Source organism: Anas platyrhynchos, chromosome 9, assembly GCF_047663525.1.
Source record: "Anas platyrhynchos isolate ZD024472 breed Pekin duck chromosome 9, IASCAAS_PekinDuck_T2T, whole genome shotgun sequence".
Classification (NCBI taxonomy): Eukaryota; Metazoa; Chordata; class Aves; order Anseriformes; family Anatidae; genus Anas; species Anas platyrhynchos.
Genome location: NC_092595.1, coordinates 16,587,351 through 16,606,275, shown reverse-complemented (window position 1 = coordinate 16,606,275; position 18,925 = coordinate 16,587,351). Strand labels below are relative to the sequence as shown.

At 38.6% G+C, this 18,925-nt stretch overlaps 1 protein-coding gene across 8 annotated transcripts in view; it reads left to right on the top strand.

Moving 5' to 3' along the window:
• STAG1 (STAG1 cohesin complex component) overlaps nucleotides 1–18,515 on the top strand; it is a 181,271-nt gene extending 162,756 nt beyond the window's left edge. For 6 of the 8 annotated variants that reach the window (XM_072042766.1, XM_072042767.1, XM_072042769.1 and 3 more), the window contains 7 exons: nucleotides 2,102–2,230; nucleotides 6,513–6,718; nucleotides 9,986–10,157; nucleotides 13,137–13,247; nucleotides 14,188–14,302; nucleotides 16,032–16,112; nucleotides 16,206–18,515. In XM_072042766.1, coding sequence (XP_071898867.1) covers nucleotides 2,102–2,230; nucleotides 6,513–6,718; nucleotides 9,986–10,157; nucleotides 13,137–13,247; nucleotides 14,188–14,302; nucleotides 16,032–16,112; nucleotides 16,206–16,229 — 838 coding nt within the window. In that variant the 3' untranslated portion in view covers nucleotides 16,230–18,515. The remainder of the gene's footprint in view (nucleotides 1–2,101; nucleotides 2,231–6,512; nucleotides 6,719–9,985; nucleotides 10,158–13,136; nucleotides 13,248–14,187; nucleotides 14,303–16,031; nucleotides 16,113–16,205) is intronic. The other 2 variants (XM_072042768.1, XM_027464646.3) reach the window with 1 other exon arrangement.
• The last annotated feature ends 410 nt before the right edge of the window (nucleotides 18,516–18,925 follow it).

The following is an 18,925-nucleotide window of genomic DNA, read 5'->3' as shown; positions in this document are numbered from 1 at the left end:
AAAAAAGTTAAGATATTAACATTGGTTGTCTCAGAGTGTTTAGACTAAGACTAGCAAAGCAATGATCAGGGCTTTGAATCTGAAAGGATGTGAATAATAGAATGAATATGGCCAGGAAAAAAACAAGAGTGATGCAGAAGTTTGGAGGCAATGAAGTAAAAATAAGTCCTATATGAAGATGGATATCAGAAGAATTGTACCTGCTAGTTTACACTTCCCTCCTAAGTCTGGACAGAAACCCCAGTTTCTCCTTCTTACCCACCTTAAGCTTTCAGCAGATATCTGGAGAACTCTTGGAGAGTTGTAATGTTTGTCCAAACAAAAGGTGACGTCTTAGCACTACTCGAGTCCAGATGGCAGCAGTGTAGGTGGTGAGTGTGACCGCTCCAGTCACATTGCTAAATAGTGTGTCATACTCGAGATGGGAAAAGTGTGAGATATTTCGGACCAAAAAGTAATGTGAGTTCCTTCATATCTCAAGCTAAGCATGCTGTTGTTTTGTGTTGAAGACGGCATCTTTTTTATTCTGCCTTCAGATTGGTTAATTACGACAGTTATTTATCCTCATGATGTATATGTAAGGTGATAGGTATTTTCTTTCACACTCAGTCCTCACCATCATTTTTTGCTGCTTCCTTAAGCATCCAGGTCTGGGGCCATCTGCACCAATTTTTTTCTAAAGTAGTTCTGTGTGAGGAGGCAGCTTCTTCCCACACTGTCATCAGTCACTGGTCATGTCATCAGTACTAGCGAAGACTTCCAGTGAAAAAACACATAGATCCTGAAAGAGTCTTTTGATAATCTGTCTTATCTCAGTACCCTCAGCCTTGCATGCCCCATAACTTCTCATGTACCGAGAACAACTGGCCCATGTTGTCAGTCCTTTCCCAGAATTCAGGGGGAATGTTGTAATACACAGTGAACCTGGATCCCTCTGAGAAGAAAAAAGTTCCTTTAGCTGTAATAAATGGTTCAAAGTGACTGAAACTGAAGGTGAGTAATGAAAATAAAGGAAAATAGATGTAATCACCAGGCCGAGTCTTGTCCGCTTTGTCAAGTACATTTTTGAGCATCCTTTATGCTCTTCCCAAGGCTTTTTTCATAGCATAAATACCTTTGTTCTGACAAGAGAACCTTTCAGCAAGCAGACTGTGAGAGGGCATGTGAGCAGACCAGGATGGCACAACATCTATTTCTCTGCCATGGTCACTACAATACAATTGCCAGGAGAACCAGAGCTGCAGATACTCCATGCATGTCCCTGAGAAAGGTCCCCATTCCTGGCATCTCAACAGCGTTGCCATCCTGGCTGTTACAGCTCGAGCTACAGTGCTCACTGTTTGCGTAAAGGCATCTGAGAGCCAGTCCTAGGCACAGGTCTTGTCACTATGGTTTCAAGATATATGAATGTACTTGGGCATTTTTAGGCTCAAATTTACCAGTACCAACAGTTTTTTCAAGATTTACAGTCATTCTGTGCTTGCCATCCACTCTCTCCTGCACTCTTTTCTGGAGTGCAGGACCTGAAAGGAAATCAATATGCTGCTAGACACTTAACTGTGAGAAGGAGAAGAAAGGTCCAGACATGCATTTGCCTTTATTGGGTAATGTGAAAATAAATTGTTTTATTTAATCTCAAATGATAAAGCAAAGATAAGGGACTTACACATGGATCAGTGTCCGGTAAGTAAATTCTCTTCTCTGACTCTTGACACATATGTTTCATCTTGTTATTTCTGATATCTTGTTGAAGCTTCTGCTTCGTGCAAAAACAAGAGCAAGTCAACTGGCCATTCCTGCTTAAGGCAGTGGCTTTCAGCACCTGCCAAGTTTCTTACATTGTGATAAGTTCTTTTTAACCAGGCAACTGGCAATATCTTCTCCTTGAGTTTGAGTCCTCATAAATTCAGAGGGAGCATTTGATTCCCCTTAAATCCAAAAGCTGCTGTTTGCTAGCAATGAAAAAAGAAAAAGAAAAAGAAAAAGAAAACGTTAGGATTATCACAGTTTGGATTTGGGGCAGCATTTGGAGGTGACGGGATGACTTTCTTTTTTTATGTTCTAACAAACATCTACAAATTTTGAAACTTCTTTACTGCAGAGATGGAATAGAGTTTGCCTTCAAATATCAGAATCAAAAAGGACAAGACTATCCACCTCCTAACCTTGCATTCCTTGAAGTGCTTAGTGAATTTTCTTCTAAACTCCTGCGACAGGACAAAAAGACTGTGTAAGTAATAGTCTTGCTTTCTTCTGTGGGTTATGCTGAGTTGTGTTAATCAGTGTAGTGTGTGTTTAAACTCTCTGCTTTGACATTTTCATTATCTACTGGGGGTTACAGGAAGTCCCAGTGAGACTTTTCACATACTTATTCATTGATTTGTATTTTAAAGTAATAAAAATAAATGAGAAAAGGAGAATCAAATCCATTGATTGTTAGGTGAGCTTTAGAACTTACAAAACAATGTTCTTTAAAATTTCCCATGGGGCACAGAAAATAAAAAAGAATAATTTTTCAGGCTAGCAGAAAAAGGAATGAACTGTTAGTAACACAGAAAATTTACAGGCCTGTAAACATTGCAGTAACATCTCTTTCTGTTAGATATTTATATAAATAATAAGCATTTATTTTTGTTTATATTTAATATATTGAGTTAAAGTGGGCAATAAAGCATCATCAAGGTTTCTGTTACTGGCACAACAGCATAGAAAGACAGGGTGAGAAACAGCACTGTTGTTAGTTGGGACAGAGGAAGGTGATAGAGATCTCAAGGGCTAAAACAAGCAGCCTGAATTTGGTATGCCAGGCAATGACTGCAGATGAAATACCTGAAAATGAAATAAATCAGGTATTATTGATAAGAACTGAATAAACAGAAGGAAATACTTAGCAACATTTGAAACAACGGCCAAGGGTAACTTTGGATATTAAAAGAATTGGTGAAGAAAACTGCATTAGTGAAGGCAATTTCAGAGTAAAAATGTGTTGTCAGCATCACTGCAGAGATTACAGTCTATGTTTCTAATATGTTCTGTAACAAATAGCCAGGATTTGGCCACAGCATAGAGGTAGAAAGGGAAAAAGGAAAAGTGCAGTCAAACATCGTCCTAGCACTATGTGCCCAGTGCAGAACCAAGTTCTTTGAAGAGTTTTATAACCATTTAAAAATATAATTGCCAGATCTTCTCATTTATGGTTGTAACTATCTTTCCACTTGATTTTCTGACCATATAGAACTAGCTGAACTGGCTCTTCCTGCCAAGTGTTTCAGTAGTTTTTCAGTCAAGATATTTGTTTTAAAGGACCTTTCTATCGGGGTTAATAATTATGAATTTTATAGCTCTGGGCTTGTTCTGTGTTACAAAAAAATGCATGCATCTTGGTTAACTTTGTGTAAATTTTAATGTATAAACAGTTGAACCAATTTATTTAATTGTATAAGTAATTTGTCAAATCAGCAAACACAGTACAAGAAGTGGTTGAACCAGCTTGAGAATGAGATGATCTAGTTGGACTAGCTTGGCACTTGGTTTTTCAGTCTGCCCTTCATTGTGTATAGCCTTGAGTTTTGTCACCCTCTATTTTCTTCTTCAGGACAGGACTTATCAGTACAAGGATTTTACAGCTTCCTTTCTAGCCAAAGCATGGGTTCTCCTGCATCTGTTAGCTTAAGTGTCTTTAGCCTGATTCCAGTTGAATTTATTGAAGCTTACTCTTCCTGCACAGTTGTCATCCCTTCCACAAGATTCTCTGGTGTCTAAAGTCTGAATTCGTATTACATGTACACAGTGTGCATGACAGCTTTATTAACCTGATCCTTTATATGAAATTCAGTGTTTCAAGGAGTCTCGTTCCTTAGCATTCCACATCACCATTTATTTTTTTTCTTACGTTTTTGTCAGGACTGCAAAGATTGCTGTGGTGGAAACCATTTCTCCTGATTTTATCTGACTTTCTTGTAGTCATCTGTATCTGAGCTATTTCTTTTAACTGCATTTTGAAGATTAATGGAAAAAAAAAAACACACACAACAAACAAACAAAAAAAAAAAGGGTTTGATTTCTTAGATCTGTTCTAAATTACTGTTTAAAGATGAGTTCAGACATGCCCTAGATTCCATTGGCTGTTGTGGCTGAGTAGAGTCAAGATTACTTGCTTACATGCAAAGATGGTTTTCTGGGGATCTCTGCGTTCCCTCCCTTGAGAGATCTGTCATGTTCGCACCCATCAGGCAGTGGGTGCGTTGCCCATAGTGCTTCGCTGACAGTTCATTCCCAGCTATGCTCTGGACAGTTGATTTGCCCTTCTCTGTAGAATGACTCCTCCAATCCAGAGGGACCTCGCCCCCTCCCTGCAAAGGGGTAGCCTACGACCAGGAAGGTGCATGACCACCATCTGGTGGAGAAGTCCTGTGTACAGGATCATTTACCTCCCTCCCTGGCTTGATCTCCTTCTGCCAAGTGACTGTAGTTAAGCTCAGCAATGGGCTGTTAGTCTGGAGGGAAGAGTGCTCTAGAATAACCCTGCAAGTCTCACCAGCATATCTCCTGTCTTCCAGAAGCCCTCCAGCTTGCCTCCCCTACTTAAAATTATCTACTCAGTATGTCTGCATGTGCCATCTGCCCTTGGTGCAAAATGCCATTCCTGTCACAGTTCAGCAAACACTGCTCTCTGGCTGGGCTTCTACTTCCTGGTTTATTGCTTTATTGTTACTGTTATTTGGGGGGAGAAATGGGAGATTTTTTCAGTTTGGGGGTGAGGCAGTAACACTGGTTTAAATTAGTTTTGCTGTCTGATTTATTTATTTGACTAATTCTTTTATATGTAAGCCCCAGAATTAGTGATAGCCATTTATAGATTTATTCAAATCTATGAATATATCATAAACTATGCATTTCAGGGGCCAGGCTCTTACAGTTAGCAGGAAAATACTAACAGAGTTACAAACATGCAGGGCAGATAAAGGCAAGGAAATCCACAGGAATTCATCTAAGACGGTACAGAGGTGAAATGCCTATGGAGATGTTTCTCTCCAATAGACAACTTAGACTAGACAACTGACTGCTGGAGCACCAGCACATGTTCTTACCGCCACAAGTTTGGAGTTCCTAACGTGGCTGAAGCTGGTAAGAACTGCCGATATGAAGCTGCTCTAAAATGGTGAGCAAAAGTTGTCTCAGGTTTGGCATCAAATAAGTAGAGAATGACCAAGTGGTACACTTCGTCTTTCTTTACAGTTTGGGCATAACCTGTGCACTCAGGTTGTGTGAACATAAATTGGTTGCAGGAAAACTTCTTACGTTTCAAGGCAGTTCTGCAGATAAGTTCTGTGAAATCAGGAAGCACTCGCATGTTGTGCTGTTCAGTACTGTGAGAGAGAGCAAATAACTCAAGAATTTCCTATTCATTCCAAGGTTTGGATATTACTGGCTGTATACATGGAAAGGGGAAGCAGTCACAGTACTGAATAAGAGACAGAAAAATGTCAGTTTCTTGAGTAAAGTGATCCTATTCACCAAATAGAAACAAAATCCCATTAAAAAAAGTTTGATGTGTTTGTTACCCAGGCATATATATATAGTGTGGCTCCTTGTCCTATTCTTTCATCTAGACTGCGCAAGAAATTTGAGTCTGTCATGAGCTTAACAGAGCAAAAGGGAGACGAAGAATTTGTTTCCTTACTGAATTTGTGGGTTTGACTCTCAAGTGATGATAACCTGGCAACGTGGTGTTGAATGAGATTGTAATCAAGGTGTACATTGTCATATATTTGTTGAAAGACAGAAGTAATGTTGAAGTATCCTGAGTTTGGTTGCCTAACTTCTGAATGCTTGGTTCTGTAGCTTGAAACTCATTGGAATCATTTTATATGGATTTGCTTACTCATTTTATGGACAAGCTTAACTAAACAATCGTTGGAAAAAGAAAGCAATTCAAATGCCCTCCAGGCCATATACAAGAAGAAAGTTGTTTGGTTCTTCTGATAAATTAATACATGTTTTGGACTTCTCCATAGCAATGGAACAGATCTTCAATATTTTAAATGAAAAATAACTGCTTGCATTTAAGGAAACCATTCTTTTCCTGTTACAAGATGCAAACGAATCTAAGAGTCTTCACAATAGTGGTTCTAATTCAGTCTGTCTGTTGACACAGTAGCAATATATAGAAGTGGCTTCCTTGCTATGCAAAACAGAAAAGGAATTCAAGTAAAGCGTGCTGTGAATGATTGCAGACAAATGTGGAAGGAAGATGTCAGGGAGAGAACGTTTTGTATTGTTTATCTGAGTAACCTGTACGCAATTAACCGTGTTACTTTGTTTTGAGGGAATGATGTGAATTCTTAATCAGCTAAAGATACAGTGCCTTATCAACGTATGTTATTAAATTAAAATAAGGAAACACCGTGTGGGATTACTGTTAAGCTGTCAACAATATGAAGAGGCCTTGCAGATTAATTACAGGGAAAGCAACATGCTGAGCCTCTGCACTCATTGTCTTCTATTTTCAGTCACTCCTACTTAGAGAAGTTTCTGACAGAACAGATGATGGAAAGAAGAGAAGATGTATGGCTTCCACTAATTTCCTATAGAAACTCACTAGTTACGGGTGGCGAAGACGACAGAATGTCTGTTAACAGCGGAAGCAGCAGCAGCAAAGCCTCTTCGGTGAGAAATAAGAAAGGGCGACCGCCGCTACACAAAAAGAGAGTAGAAGGTTTGTATGGTTTATGTTGCCTACTTGAGGTATTTCTCATTTTGTACATACATTACAGCTTTCCTTATACTTTGTACGTAGAAATAACAAGACGCTTGTTCTACAAGCTTAAACACTTCCTTATGAGAAATGTCATCACAAGTCCTTATTCCTGCTTGTCCACACTAAGATTTGCTGATTGAGAACTACTGAAAGCTTTTATTGAAGTTGGAAACAGGAGGTGATTGTAGAGCTACCTGTTCTACACCTTTCTCAGTCACCGATTCTTGTTTTTTCTACCTGTGTTTCAGCCTGGAGCAGTTGTTAATAGCGTGTTAGAGCAAACCCAAGGCAGAAATTCAGATACAGATCACTATTTTTGTAGGACCATTGGAGTATGCTAAAAAGATGCGTGTTTTTGTTCAAAATGATATCAATACCTGGTGTATTTATTCTTTCTGTGATTTGAGGAGCATTAATCAGGAATTTGGCCATGATATCTGATTTTTTTACAAGATTGCATCTGTTCCTGGTTAATCTGCATGAAATCGCAGGATGTCATGCACATTTATGTGAATATATTTTTACTGTTTCAGTACAGTAAGGTATAAGTGGGATCTTTAAACTTCAGAGATTTTTCCAAGGTTGGAATCTACTGTAGTAACCCCTCAGTGAAGAATCTAAAGCCAATTCTCCTGAGTATACAGCCATTTACCAAAATACCTGACTTCAAAAGTTGGTCTGTATGCACTCCTACTGTCAGGTCCATTCTCTCCCCTGCAGCTTGTGCTGAGCAGTACATGAGATACATCTTTCAGTTTCTAACAGCCAACCTAGAGTCTAGGTAAATAAAGCACTGCTTGCTTCAGACATTATTTTGCTTCCTTCACGTTGCTTTGTTTTTCACAGAACTCAGCTGCTGAAGATTTTTTCTTTCTTCCTGTTATTATTTTCATTATTCTACCAATAACCTTATTTTTCTTGGAAAGTGTAGTAATATCCTTGCTTCCCTATAAGGCGAGTCGTAGGCTTAGGCTTTATGACATTGTTTGATCCACCTCTTTTCATTCCATCTTCTTTCAGTGATTAATAGAAGAGTTTATTTGCAACACTTTCCTTTTGACTATCACCTTTCCTCGTAACAGCTGTGGTCCTGAATTTTTCACCAACATCACTGACTTAAAATAATGGAGGCCCAAATCCATGGTTATTCAGCTGTTTGTTCGGTTCCTGAAAAATCTGAATGTACAGCAGTTTCCAATGAGCTGTGGTACAGACTACGCCAAGACTTTTTGTGGGTCTGACATCTACAGAGTATATGAGGGTCTGCTTACATCTTATCAGCACTGTGTCATCAGAAGACACCAAGGATTTATCTTACCTTAGGCAGTGTTCCAGTGTCACTGTGCACTACAGTAACCTGAAATTCCCCATTAGTAATTGGTGGCCAGAGAGAGGACAGATAAACACTGCCTCTCCTGGAGTGCTCATGTGGGTAGGGTATGTGCATGTCCTTTGACCACTGTAAATACAGCTCTGGGTTACAGTATGACATCTAAGAATAACACGTTTTAAAGAATACCACTTAGGAAGTGACTCCCTTCTCCATTCTTCTATGTGAAACCTAATAGACCTTAAATTCACAGATCACTATGCAGACCTTTATTACTCATAAAAGCTTTTCTGTACAACCTCAGCATATAGGATCAGGGAGGATGCAAGGGGTTTATTTTGTGTGTACAAATAATGAGCTCATGAAATAATCAGAGATGTAATCCTCTTCACAGAAAATAGCTACTTACTGTTTTCTGGTCTGTAGAACTTGAGCTGTGAAGAATCAGTCTTATGAACAGTTGGATGCCTACAAATTACCTGATGGTCTGTACACAGCATGTACAGGGGTCTTTATTTTATCTTTACGTATTTTTATAACCCTTCCAAAAGTCCTACCTTTAATTTCCATTTGTCATTAAAATCACAAATGTGGACCCCTCTTTGAATCCTGCTAAGACTAAAAAGAAAAAAAAAATCCGCTCTAAAGGAACTAAAGCAAAGACTTGGTCACTGCAGAAACTATCATAGTATTGAAGAACCAGAGCTAGAACCCTGTGGTTCCTTTCACCTAAATCCAGTGTCTGTTGGGGTCAGCAGACCGTCCAGGTTGGAGAACATTCCCTGTTGTTACTGAAAGTCAATCTGCTCCCTGTATTAGACAGCTCTTACATTTCTTTACAATGCCTTAAAATGAAACATGAATAGGATTTAAAAAGAAATAGCATTATAAAAGGTAAATTCAAGGACAAATAGGCAACTTTTAGACAACTTTTAAGCCTAAAGGGTAGTAAAAGGCATAGAAAAAAATGAAAAGATACGTTGAGATCCCCACCTGCTATCTCACTACATATTTCTTCCTGTTAGTAAATCTGTGATCTTGTCTTCTCCTGTCCTATAATCCTGTCTTTCACTTGCTCCAGCAACTTCTGCATGTCTCTTGCCTACACGCTTGTCTGCTCTCTCACATGCTCCTCTCCTTCTCAAGCCCTCCACTCTCCCCTCTGGTTTGCTCCCTTCTCAATATGAGCACAGCATCCCATTTACACCTTCATTCAGCTTCCCATCTCCATTTCTCCCTTCTGCTCTAAACTCTAAATATACTATCTGAAATCATAGTTCAGAGTTCACACCAGCCAGACCACTCCTTATTTAAAATGTCCCCTCTGTACTTCACTGAAATGGTTCTTACTGAAGCTTCTAACGGCGTGTGCTGACCAGATTTGGGGTTTTATCCTCCCTCATTTTGGTGTTTCACTATGTCATTTGCTTTATGCATACGAGATTCATGGTCTTATATTTAAATTACCAGCTAAATACTTAGGAATTATCTGCTAAATGTGTGCAAGGCACCTGACCATTTAGTCAGTACTGGAATGCAATATTTGTTTGCAATGTTTTTTGTTTTGTTTTGTTAAATATTTCTACTTTTAATAATACTGCTGAGAATAACTAGTACTAATCCTTCCTTAAAATAACACAAAATTTATCATTTTGAGTATTTATCCAGTTGATCTCTTAAAGGCACACTATTTCAATAGATACTAAACTATTAAAAACATAAATTTGCAGAAGGTGTTGCCACTAAAATGAACTGTATTGAAGTGTGTCAGTAGATGGAAGGCTTTAATTACTAACTTAAGGTTCGGTGAGTTTGCTGGAGGGATGCTAAAGGCAGTAATACTGCACTGCTTATTATCACAAATGAATCAGTAATTTTAAATGTTTCTTTCCTAGATGAGAGTCTAGAAGGCTCATGGCTGAACAGGAATGAAAACATCCATACTCCAGGGACACTGCAAGCACCACAGCTCACCTCAACTGTCTTGAGAGAGAACACTAGACAAATGGGAGAGCAGATCCAGGAGCACGAGTCAGAGCAGGGATCTGAACAAGATTTTTTACACAAGTAAGTGTTGGAACATCCCTACTAAATACAGTGACAGCCAGGCAAAGGCCTGTTACTTATACAGACAATCTGTGGTTCCATAGGCACAGTGTTTATCTGAAAAAACAACTGGAAAGGTCTTGGCTATAGCTCAACAATACTTTTATTATTTTACACTCTCAGGAAAAATATGTTGTAATGAAATCAGGGTAGAAATTCTTTGTTAAAACTATCTCAGACCATAACCATGTGATTATGGTTAAATCTTTGTAGTGTTTGTGGCCCCAGGCTGGATTGAACTGTTTCTCTAAAGACCTGTTAGATTTTCTCTTTCCTTCTGCCCTTGTACAGTTAAGGTTCTCCAGACATCTTAACTGATTTCTTGTAAATTAACCCTTCAGTCCAACTCTAGCTACTGAATTAGTAATTTCCATTTCTGGGCAATTTTGCAGGCAGTTTTATTTGGCCCTAAATCATGTACACATTTTTGTCAGTCAACTCCATTTAAATCCATTTAGAGGGGAAAAAATGGTGGTGGTTATCTGTCAGTAGTTTATTTAAGAACAAAGATTTCAGAGAATGCTATTATTTGCTAATTCTACTAATGTGAAGATAAAGTAGTAACTGGTTTGGAGACTATTTTTGTAACTTTTATAACTAACTTTACTGATCTGGTTTATCTGTATAAAAGAGCAGTATTGTGCTGGCCAGATGAGTCAGGTTTCTACCAATGTAGTGTAGTAAACCTGGCAATAGTTTTCCTCTTACTTCTGTCCATCATGTTTTTCTTGATATGTATTCACCAGCTTCCCAGTTCTTCCCAAATGTGCAGTCACCCTGCTGTATCCTAAGTTCTACTGCTTCATCCGACATTCTCTAATCATAGAATTTTTTACATAGAAATAATTATTAACAATGGTCATTATGCGTTGGGATGTTAAATATCCTCCAGTCTCCAATGTCAGTGGTGTACATACAAGCTATTAAAGCTTGTGGCCATAGGTGCTTGTAAAATCTGAGCAACATAAAAGAAATGTCCTCTCGAAGGCGCAGCCTGGTCTCCCTTGGCTGTGTGTGCAACACGCGCAGGCAGTAGCAGAACAGATGAAGCCCTGATATGATCCGTGAGTCAGTGCTCAGCACAAGAGATACTTACAGCTCAGCTGGCTACAAATAACTCTTTATTTTTGGAGCACTTATTTGTTGCTTCCATAAATGAGTTGAGCCACCTTTCTTTCCCCATACTAAGCATGTGACCACCACAAGACAGAGTGAGGTAGGGTGGGAGGATTTCTGGGCTGCTTCACGCTGCAGCAGGGACTTGCATGGTCCTGTGTGAAGGACATGGGCTCAAGTTTTCCCAGCTGGTGCTCCCTGGAAGGAACGAGGGTTGGCACATAAAGGTGCAAGGCAAGTGGGGGCATGAATTTTATTTTCTCACCTCTACAGTTCAGTCTGGCAGAAAACTCCAGCTGGCCACAAAGAAAGCACAGCTGAGGAAGAACCCCTGTTAAGTCAGACCCCCCTATAGTATCTTTTCACCTTACTCCTATGGCACGTGTGACCTGGGTTCATGTCTCTTGCTTGCCTTCCCGCAGCCAAGGATTTGCCTCCCCAGATGTTGCCGTAACTTCTAGGTTAGAAGGAAGACTTTGTGGTTCTCAGTTTCTCCTTTTTTTCTAATCTGCAGTAAAAACAAAAAGTAATTGATGAAGTGAGAGCCTTTTTCCTGACCCTCCCTGATCTAACCTTGGTGTGCTGCACACTAAGCTAAGTCTCTCTCTGTGAATATTTAATCATTTAGGGAAAGTGGGACAGCTTCCACTCACTCACCATGTTTCACCCTCCTGAGCCTGATGAGCAGGACCCGCCGTAAGATGTGGGAGAACCTTATTTCTGGGGGGGAGCTGAGCCACGCTTTTCACCTGGGGCTCGAACCCCTGTTTCTCCTATCTCAGATGAATGCTGCAAGCAGAGTAATATTGAGCATCACTCTCCTCTGTTTTTTTTTCAAAGAGCTGGATTCCACATGCAAGTTGACAATGTGAACTAAAGGAGAGGGGAGGAAGTGTTTCCTTTCAGCCTGCCTTTAGTTTGTCTTCCCCACACATCCTATAGATCACCTTAGCTTCCCACTTAACATGCTCTCACATGAGTCCCAAGATACCTTACAGCTGGATCACGATGACCCTTGTGAACTGAGCCCAAGGATGCTGTGCGTTCTGTAGGAAAAAATCACTTAAAATTAGTTATGCTTACCTGCTGTACATAGGCATCTAATGCTGCTTTTAAAATGATGGTTGAACTCAATGTGATGGTTACGGTCTTTTCCAGCCTAAATGATTTTATGATTCTATGAAAAATGAGGGTCAAAAATATGCTTACTGCAGTCTGAGATTACGTCATTAAAAACTGGTGTTGCTCTTGAAGAGCTGCACTTCTTTTCCTACTGTCTCTTTGCGCTGCAACACACAAAACATACCAAATATATTGCTGTCTACTGCTGGATTGAGTTGGTGTTAAGTACAGCCTTTCAGCATTTACATGTGGGTAAGTTACTAGATGCTGAAGTTGATGGGGACTAAATATTTAAAAGCAATTTGTTTTTCACTTTGTGTGACATTTTTGTCTTAAAATGTGTGTCAATTATTAATTTGGATCTATTCTGACTCATATTTTGCCTGATCTGAGGCAGTGAAGCAGGATTTAATGAATTTTAGAAGTACTCCCATTTCAGGTGCATGCCACATTAATAAATGAGTAATGTTAGCATTTTATGTAGCTGTTTTTATTACAACAATTAATGGATTTTTTTTGTGCACATGCAGTGGGAGGAGACAAATTGCAGAAGGGAATCCAGAAGACTTGTACAATGATGGATGTGATTTAAATATCTTAATCAGAAACACCCAGACACAAAACCTGAGGAGATATTGTCTAAACATAGCCAACTCAAAATTGTTAGTGTTCTCAGTCATAATGCTGCTTTATGTTTGTTAGTCCCCAGATGCAGATATCTTGGTTGGGCCAACAGAAGCTAGAAGATTTAAATCGAAAGGACAGGACAGGAATGAACTACATGAAAGGGAGAACTGGTGTAAGGCATGCAGTGTAAGTGTGTTCAGAGCATCCTCATCTCCAGCTCAGATTCATTTTAGGTGCCAAAGTTGCATTTGAATGTTACCTTTTCTGGGTTGTTGCTAGTAATTTCTGTGACATTTAACTCTCCTTAATAAAGGCAGAGTAACAGCTTTGTCATGTGGGGATGGGTACAGGGCCATATGGCCCCTCTAGCCCTGTGTCCTTCCTCTCAACATGGCTGTGAGCAGGTGCCTGGTGAACAGGGCAAATGTGCGGAACAATCTTCCATAATTCTCAGCCAGCATTCAACTATTTTGAGGCAGTTTCCATGAAATGCTGTTATGTCTCTTAAGTAATTTGCAGTGAATTTTTCTTCTAAGTTGTTGTCCAGTCCTCCCGTGAACCTGTTTAAGCTTCTTTTATCTACATCATCTTTTACCAAGGCGTCCCACTGGGATACACATGGGCGAATGCTGAAGCGTTCTGTTGTGCAAAGTGCTCCGTGCTCTGGTGCTGATCTAACCAAGTCTTCCAGCATGTCAGTGCTCTTCAGGATGGGGGACAGAGTCTCGTGCAAGATCAAGTCCTTACGGCATTTAAACTGGTTTGGGATTCCACGGTGGATTCCCAGGCATTTACCAGTGATCTTGACAAACAGCATTAACTCCTTTTTGTAAAAGGGCAAGCAAACACAGTGAGGTTATTGCCTTTTTCTTGTTAAGGACAGTTTTAATTACTGTTTATAATGATACTACACTAGACTTCTTGCTTTTGCCTCTGCAAGTGCTAGGTTTGTTTTTACATAAGATTTTCTTCAAGCTAATATTAAGAAAATATGCTGGCTTGATTCTTAACATTTGATTTTATGTGAAGATATTAAGGGATAGGATTTGAGCATTGTTCTTAATGAGAAAATTCATGGTTGGGAAATTAAATGCTTGAAAATGATTTCTTTCTCTTTATTAAACAGACGAGGTCTAATGGAAGATGATGCTGAGCCCATCTTTGAAGATGTAATGATGTCTTCACGAGGTCAGCTAGAGGACATGAATGAGGAATTTGAGGACACAATGGTCATTGATCTGGTCAGTAAATCTTATTAATAGCAAGTTTAAGATGGTTGAAAGATAATTTAAAAAGCATTTTTAGGTGTAAACAAAAATGTCCAAAATTTGAGCCTACTTTCTTGTTATCTGAGCATTAAAAAGTGAAAATTATCTGAATATTCCATGGAACCTAAAACTGCAGATTCAGGCCCAATTGATGTTTTTTCATAGAAATACAAGAAGCATTGCTTAGCACTCTTCATGATGTTCTAGATTAAGGCTGTAGCAAGTGCCTGAAGCACTCATTCACCTTTAACTTGTCACCCTATGAGAATTTGGTTGTGAATTATAGCGTATCAGTTGTATCAGTGCAGATCACACCTCTCAGGTGAGTGCTAAAGGAAGAGCTGAGCTGACTTGCTCTGCAGTCAGCCAAGTGCTAGATCCACTAAAGGGCAGAGGGAGTGCTTGGTGGAGAAAAGAGGTGAGACCAGCACACCCCATCTGATTGAACATCACACAAAGCTGCCTGCTCAGCATCACAGAGTGCAAAAGGATGGTCCAAAATCCAGTAACAACTTTTGACTCAGGCTGTTGCTTGACATTATGAAGAGTTTAGAAATTTATAATCCAAAATTATCCTGGGTGGTGTTTTGTTCCCTGTGCCATTGTCACAGGCATCACTAACTCTCTTGCTGACAGGTCTTTATGAAACCTCACTGTGATCACAGAGTTGTTTCTGTTCTTTAGTTCATTTGTTTTCTGGGAGGTAGGGTGGATAGGGGATCCTTCATCATGGTGTCATCCAGTTTACAGCTGCATAGAGTTGTGCTGGCACAGCAGAAGGGAGAAAGCTGTAGTGGATAGGCACTGAGAGAGTACCTTACACTAGTGGTATTGCTCCTAACTAGGTGGCATCATGAGATTGCAACTTCGGCTCTTTTTGTGGTAATGTGACTGACTAACGGCAGGATTGTGTTTGCAAAGACCATCACCTTACTATAGCCTCTGTCTACTGAATGAATTCTTTTCTTGTAAAATGGGAAGGAGGATCAGTTTGCATTATACACTTCACTAGTTTTTATGCTTTCATATTTCTCCTTTAATATCCGAATTATAAGGCGTAGGTTATTTTAGGATTAGGCTATAATATCTTGGAAAGAAAATGTAGGCAATAATTCAGTTGCTGAGATTATTACTAGCATTCAAATGATTATCATGTAAGTTAAGTCTTTCTTTAAGTGGCAATCCATGGAAAGGAAATGAAGGAATTGTTCAAGCCAGTGCAGGTCACATTTATTCTTAACATTTCTATGGCAGGACAACACAGGTGAGTCCTCAGAAATATTCTAACATCATAAGGACTGTTTAAAAAAATCCACTTTCTGACCATGTCAGAGCTGGGATTTCATCATAAATGTAAAAGCATAAAGCAGACAGTTTCTGTGCAGTCTGGCACATAGTCTTAATACAAAAACACCGTTAAGTCAGCAAGGGCCATATGCAAGTCCTTAGCCATGAGGATGGTCTTAAACCTACTTTAGTATCCATCAGCTTTTAGCCCATTCCTTAAATAAAATGTGAATTTAAGAAGTACTCTCAAGTGTCAGAGCCTATATTTGTATCTGAGCTTTTATGGAAATCCATGCATAACTATTTTTTAAAGGAGCAGGTAAAGACATTAGTGCCTGTTAGCTGTTAGCCACAGGAGTCCTTTATAGCCAGTTAACTGATCGCATGTACTAAAATGTCTGACTCACCTCTTTAGCCACCTTCAAGAAACCGACGAGAACGGGCTGAACTGAGGCCAGACTTCTTTGACTCCGCAGCTATCATTGAGGATGATTCAGTAAGACTTTACTAGTACTTGCTGTTTATCTGAGGTTCTTTTATGATTACTGCTGCACTTAATTAATTACTGTCTTTTAAATCATTTTTCTAGGGATTTGGAATGCCTATGTTCTGAAGTCTGCTGAAGACATTTTACAAATTTGGAACTCTATTGTTTAGAGCTAGAGGCCTATATACTGTGATAGCTTGTATGAAAACCACATTTTTGATGTGATACGGTTTGATTTTTAACCAAATGATTAAGGTCAATCCCTTTTTGTAGTGACAGAAAGAAGAGGAACTTCTTAATGACACAAAGGAATGTTGGCCAATCCAGTCACCTCAGAAAGGCTGACCTAAAAAATCATTTGTATCCCTGTTCTTGACTGTCCTAATACAGATTTTTTTTTTTCTGGATGAGGAAGAAGTTTTAAATTGTTAAGACAGCTGTCAAAATAAACACTGTTCTACATATGTTTTCTGAAAACAACATTGAGTGAAAACAGAACTTTTTACCTTTATTTTTCTGCTGTACAATTTAAAACAGTTTTAACATTTGCCTTTTTATGTTTTAAAAGCTAGCCATTTTTATTAAACCTATGCCTATCAGCCATTGACTAGCAATGATGCTATAAGCAGGTCATTCTGGCTACAGAAAAGTGTTTTTGAACACACTGGATTTGATTAACATTATGGTACGCTTATGTCCTCTCATAGGCATTGAGAAGAACACTCTTATAGAAGAGGTTAGAATTCTAATGACGTGCATCTCTGCCAAAAAATTTCAGATTCTGATATGATAAACCCAGATTTTATACTCTTGAGAAGATTTATTTTTATTTATAATGGGACATAAAGTAAGAGATGTCCATGAAGCCACTTTTCCAACAGATGCTGTGTAACATTCATTTTATATAGCACATGGGGACACAAAAACAGTAAATTTTCTATTGGTACTTGCTCTGTGCATTTTTAGCAACTTATACCAGCAAATAAAGTATTCTCAGTAAAACACACAAATGGTTCTCAAGTAATCACTTTGCTGTTTTTACTACCTACTTCAAGCCCTGCCAGTCCAAGGTACATAAACAGCAACTTTCCTATTTAAAAAAACAAAACAAAGCAAAACAATAATTCAAGGGTGGGGAAAAGGAATCACTTTAGCATACTAAAAGCAATTTTAACTGTACCATAAAAAAGTCTACTTTCCATGCCGTAAATACCCTTTTGCGCTATTTTTGTAAATTAATTTTGCCAGTTAGAAGTACTGTATGTGCTGCATAGAAATTTGTGCTTAGATGGTGAAGTTCTTAAGCTTACAATGGAATACAGCTACATTTTCAGTGTTAACTGTGCATATTGAGAGTAATTATTTGAAAAAAATACGATTTTTCAAAAAAGTAAAAAAGTCAAAAAAAAAAATAACACAAAAACCCAAAACATTCTCAGCTAATTCATTGTAATAAGAGATTTTTCAATGTCTTCAATAATTTGGAATTTCATTATGCTTCGATTTTATGACTCTGCCTAGTAGCTGCTACTTAGTTAAAACTGGCCTGATATCAGAGGTGCTGGCCATCCACAACTTGCACTGACTCTAGTATCTCTAAGAATCAGCCCCAAAATGTTAATCTTCCTTTCTGCATTCTAATGTTAGCATTTGAGATACAAAGCAGATTGACCCACTTGGAGCACAGCAGTTTTAGAGGTGCTTTTTTTTTTTTTTTTTTTTTTAGCAACAGCAAAATAATCATGGAGCTTTTTTTGTTTTACAAGCTTATTTAAAAACAAAACAACATTAATACCCAGTGCTTACTTGCTGGGAGGGAAAAGAATCTAAAAACAAACCAGCATTTCACAAAGCTGAGGTTTGTTTTTTTTACAACATGTGCAGTTCTCAGACAGAAAAAAATGTTGCCAAAAATGTTTGACTAGGTAATTCAGCCATTCCTCTGAAATCGGTTGGGTAATGTATAAAACATGAGAAGTGGCTGAAACTTAATAAAATAACATTACCTCCCTTTCTCTTCTGTCCATCCCAAAGGTAATAGGGGTGGGTAGGAATGGCTGCATTAAATTGTCATCACGATAACTCTGTGAGCATAGTAGCATAATAAATGCTGCCCGGTTTGAGTCATAGTCTCAGACGAACCTTGTGCTTCACAGTCCTCTGTGTGGAAAACTGATTCCTAATTTAACATTGTAGAATACTGTATAACAAACATTTATTATCACGGTACCTGCAATGGGTTTCCAGTTCAGTTTGCAGTCAATAGGTTTTTGTATTATGAGTGTCTCCTTGATTGGTTTTGCTAGTAATTCTGTAAATTGTACATTTACAATATGAGGTTTTTTTTTTTCCTTTTGTACAATTTAAAACTGATGCTTCACCTTTCATTTAATAAACTATTCAAAATCATGAGTATGATGAGCACCCTGTTCACTACAACTTTTTAAATACTGCTTTGGGCCTTCACATCCTGTCATCCCAGGTATCAGTATTATTATTAATATATTATTATAATATATTATTAGTAACCAGATGAAATACTGGAAGATAGTTCTCATGTAATATAGGCTTCACAATCAAATTTCTTACACCTACCTTAGCCGATCAGCCTAAAAGAAAAGGAAAGCCCTGTCTGTTCTTTTTAAGTTTTTCTCTGCTGCACTATATTTTTGTTTTTTGGTTGATCTTGGGGGTTTTATTGTGGGAGTGCTGTAAATTTGGTAGCTCATCACACAATTTGGGAGAGGTGCACTGTAGAAAAGTCTGAGTGTTCTCTGTCTTTGCCATACTGTAAAGCAACTAATGTTTAAAATGTCACAAAG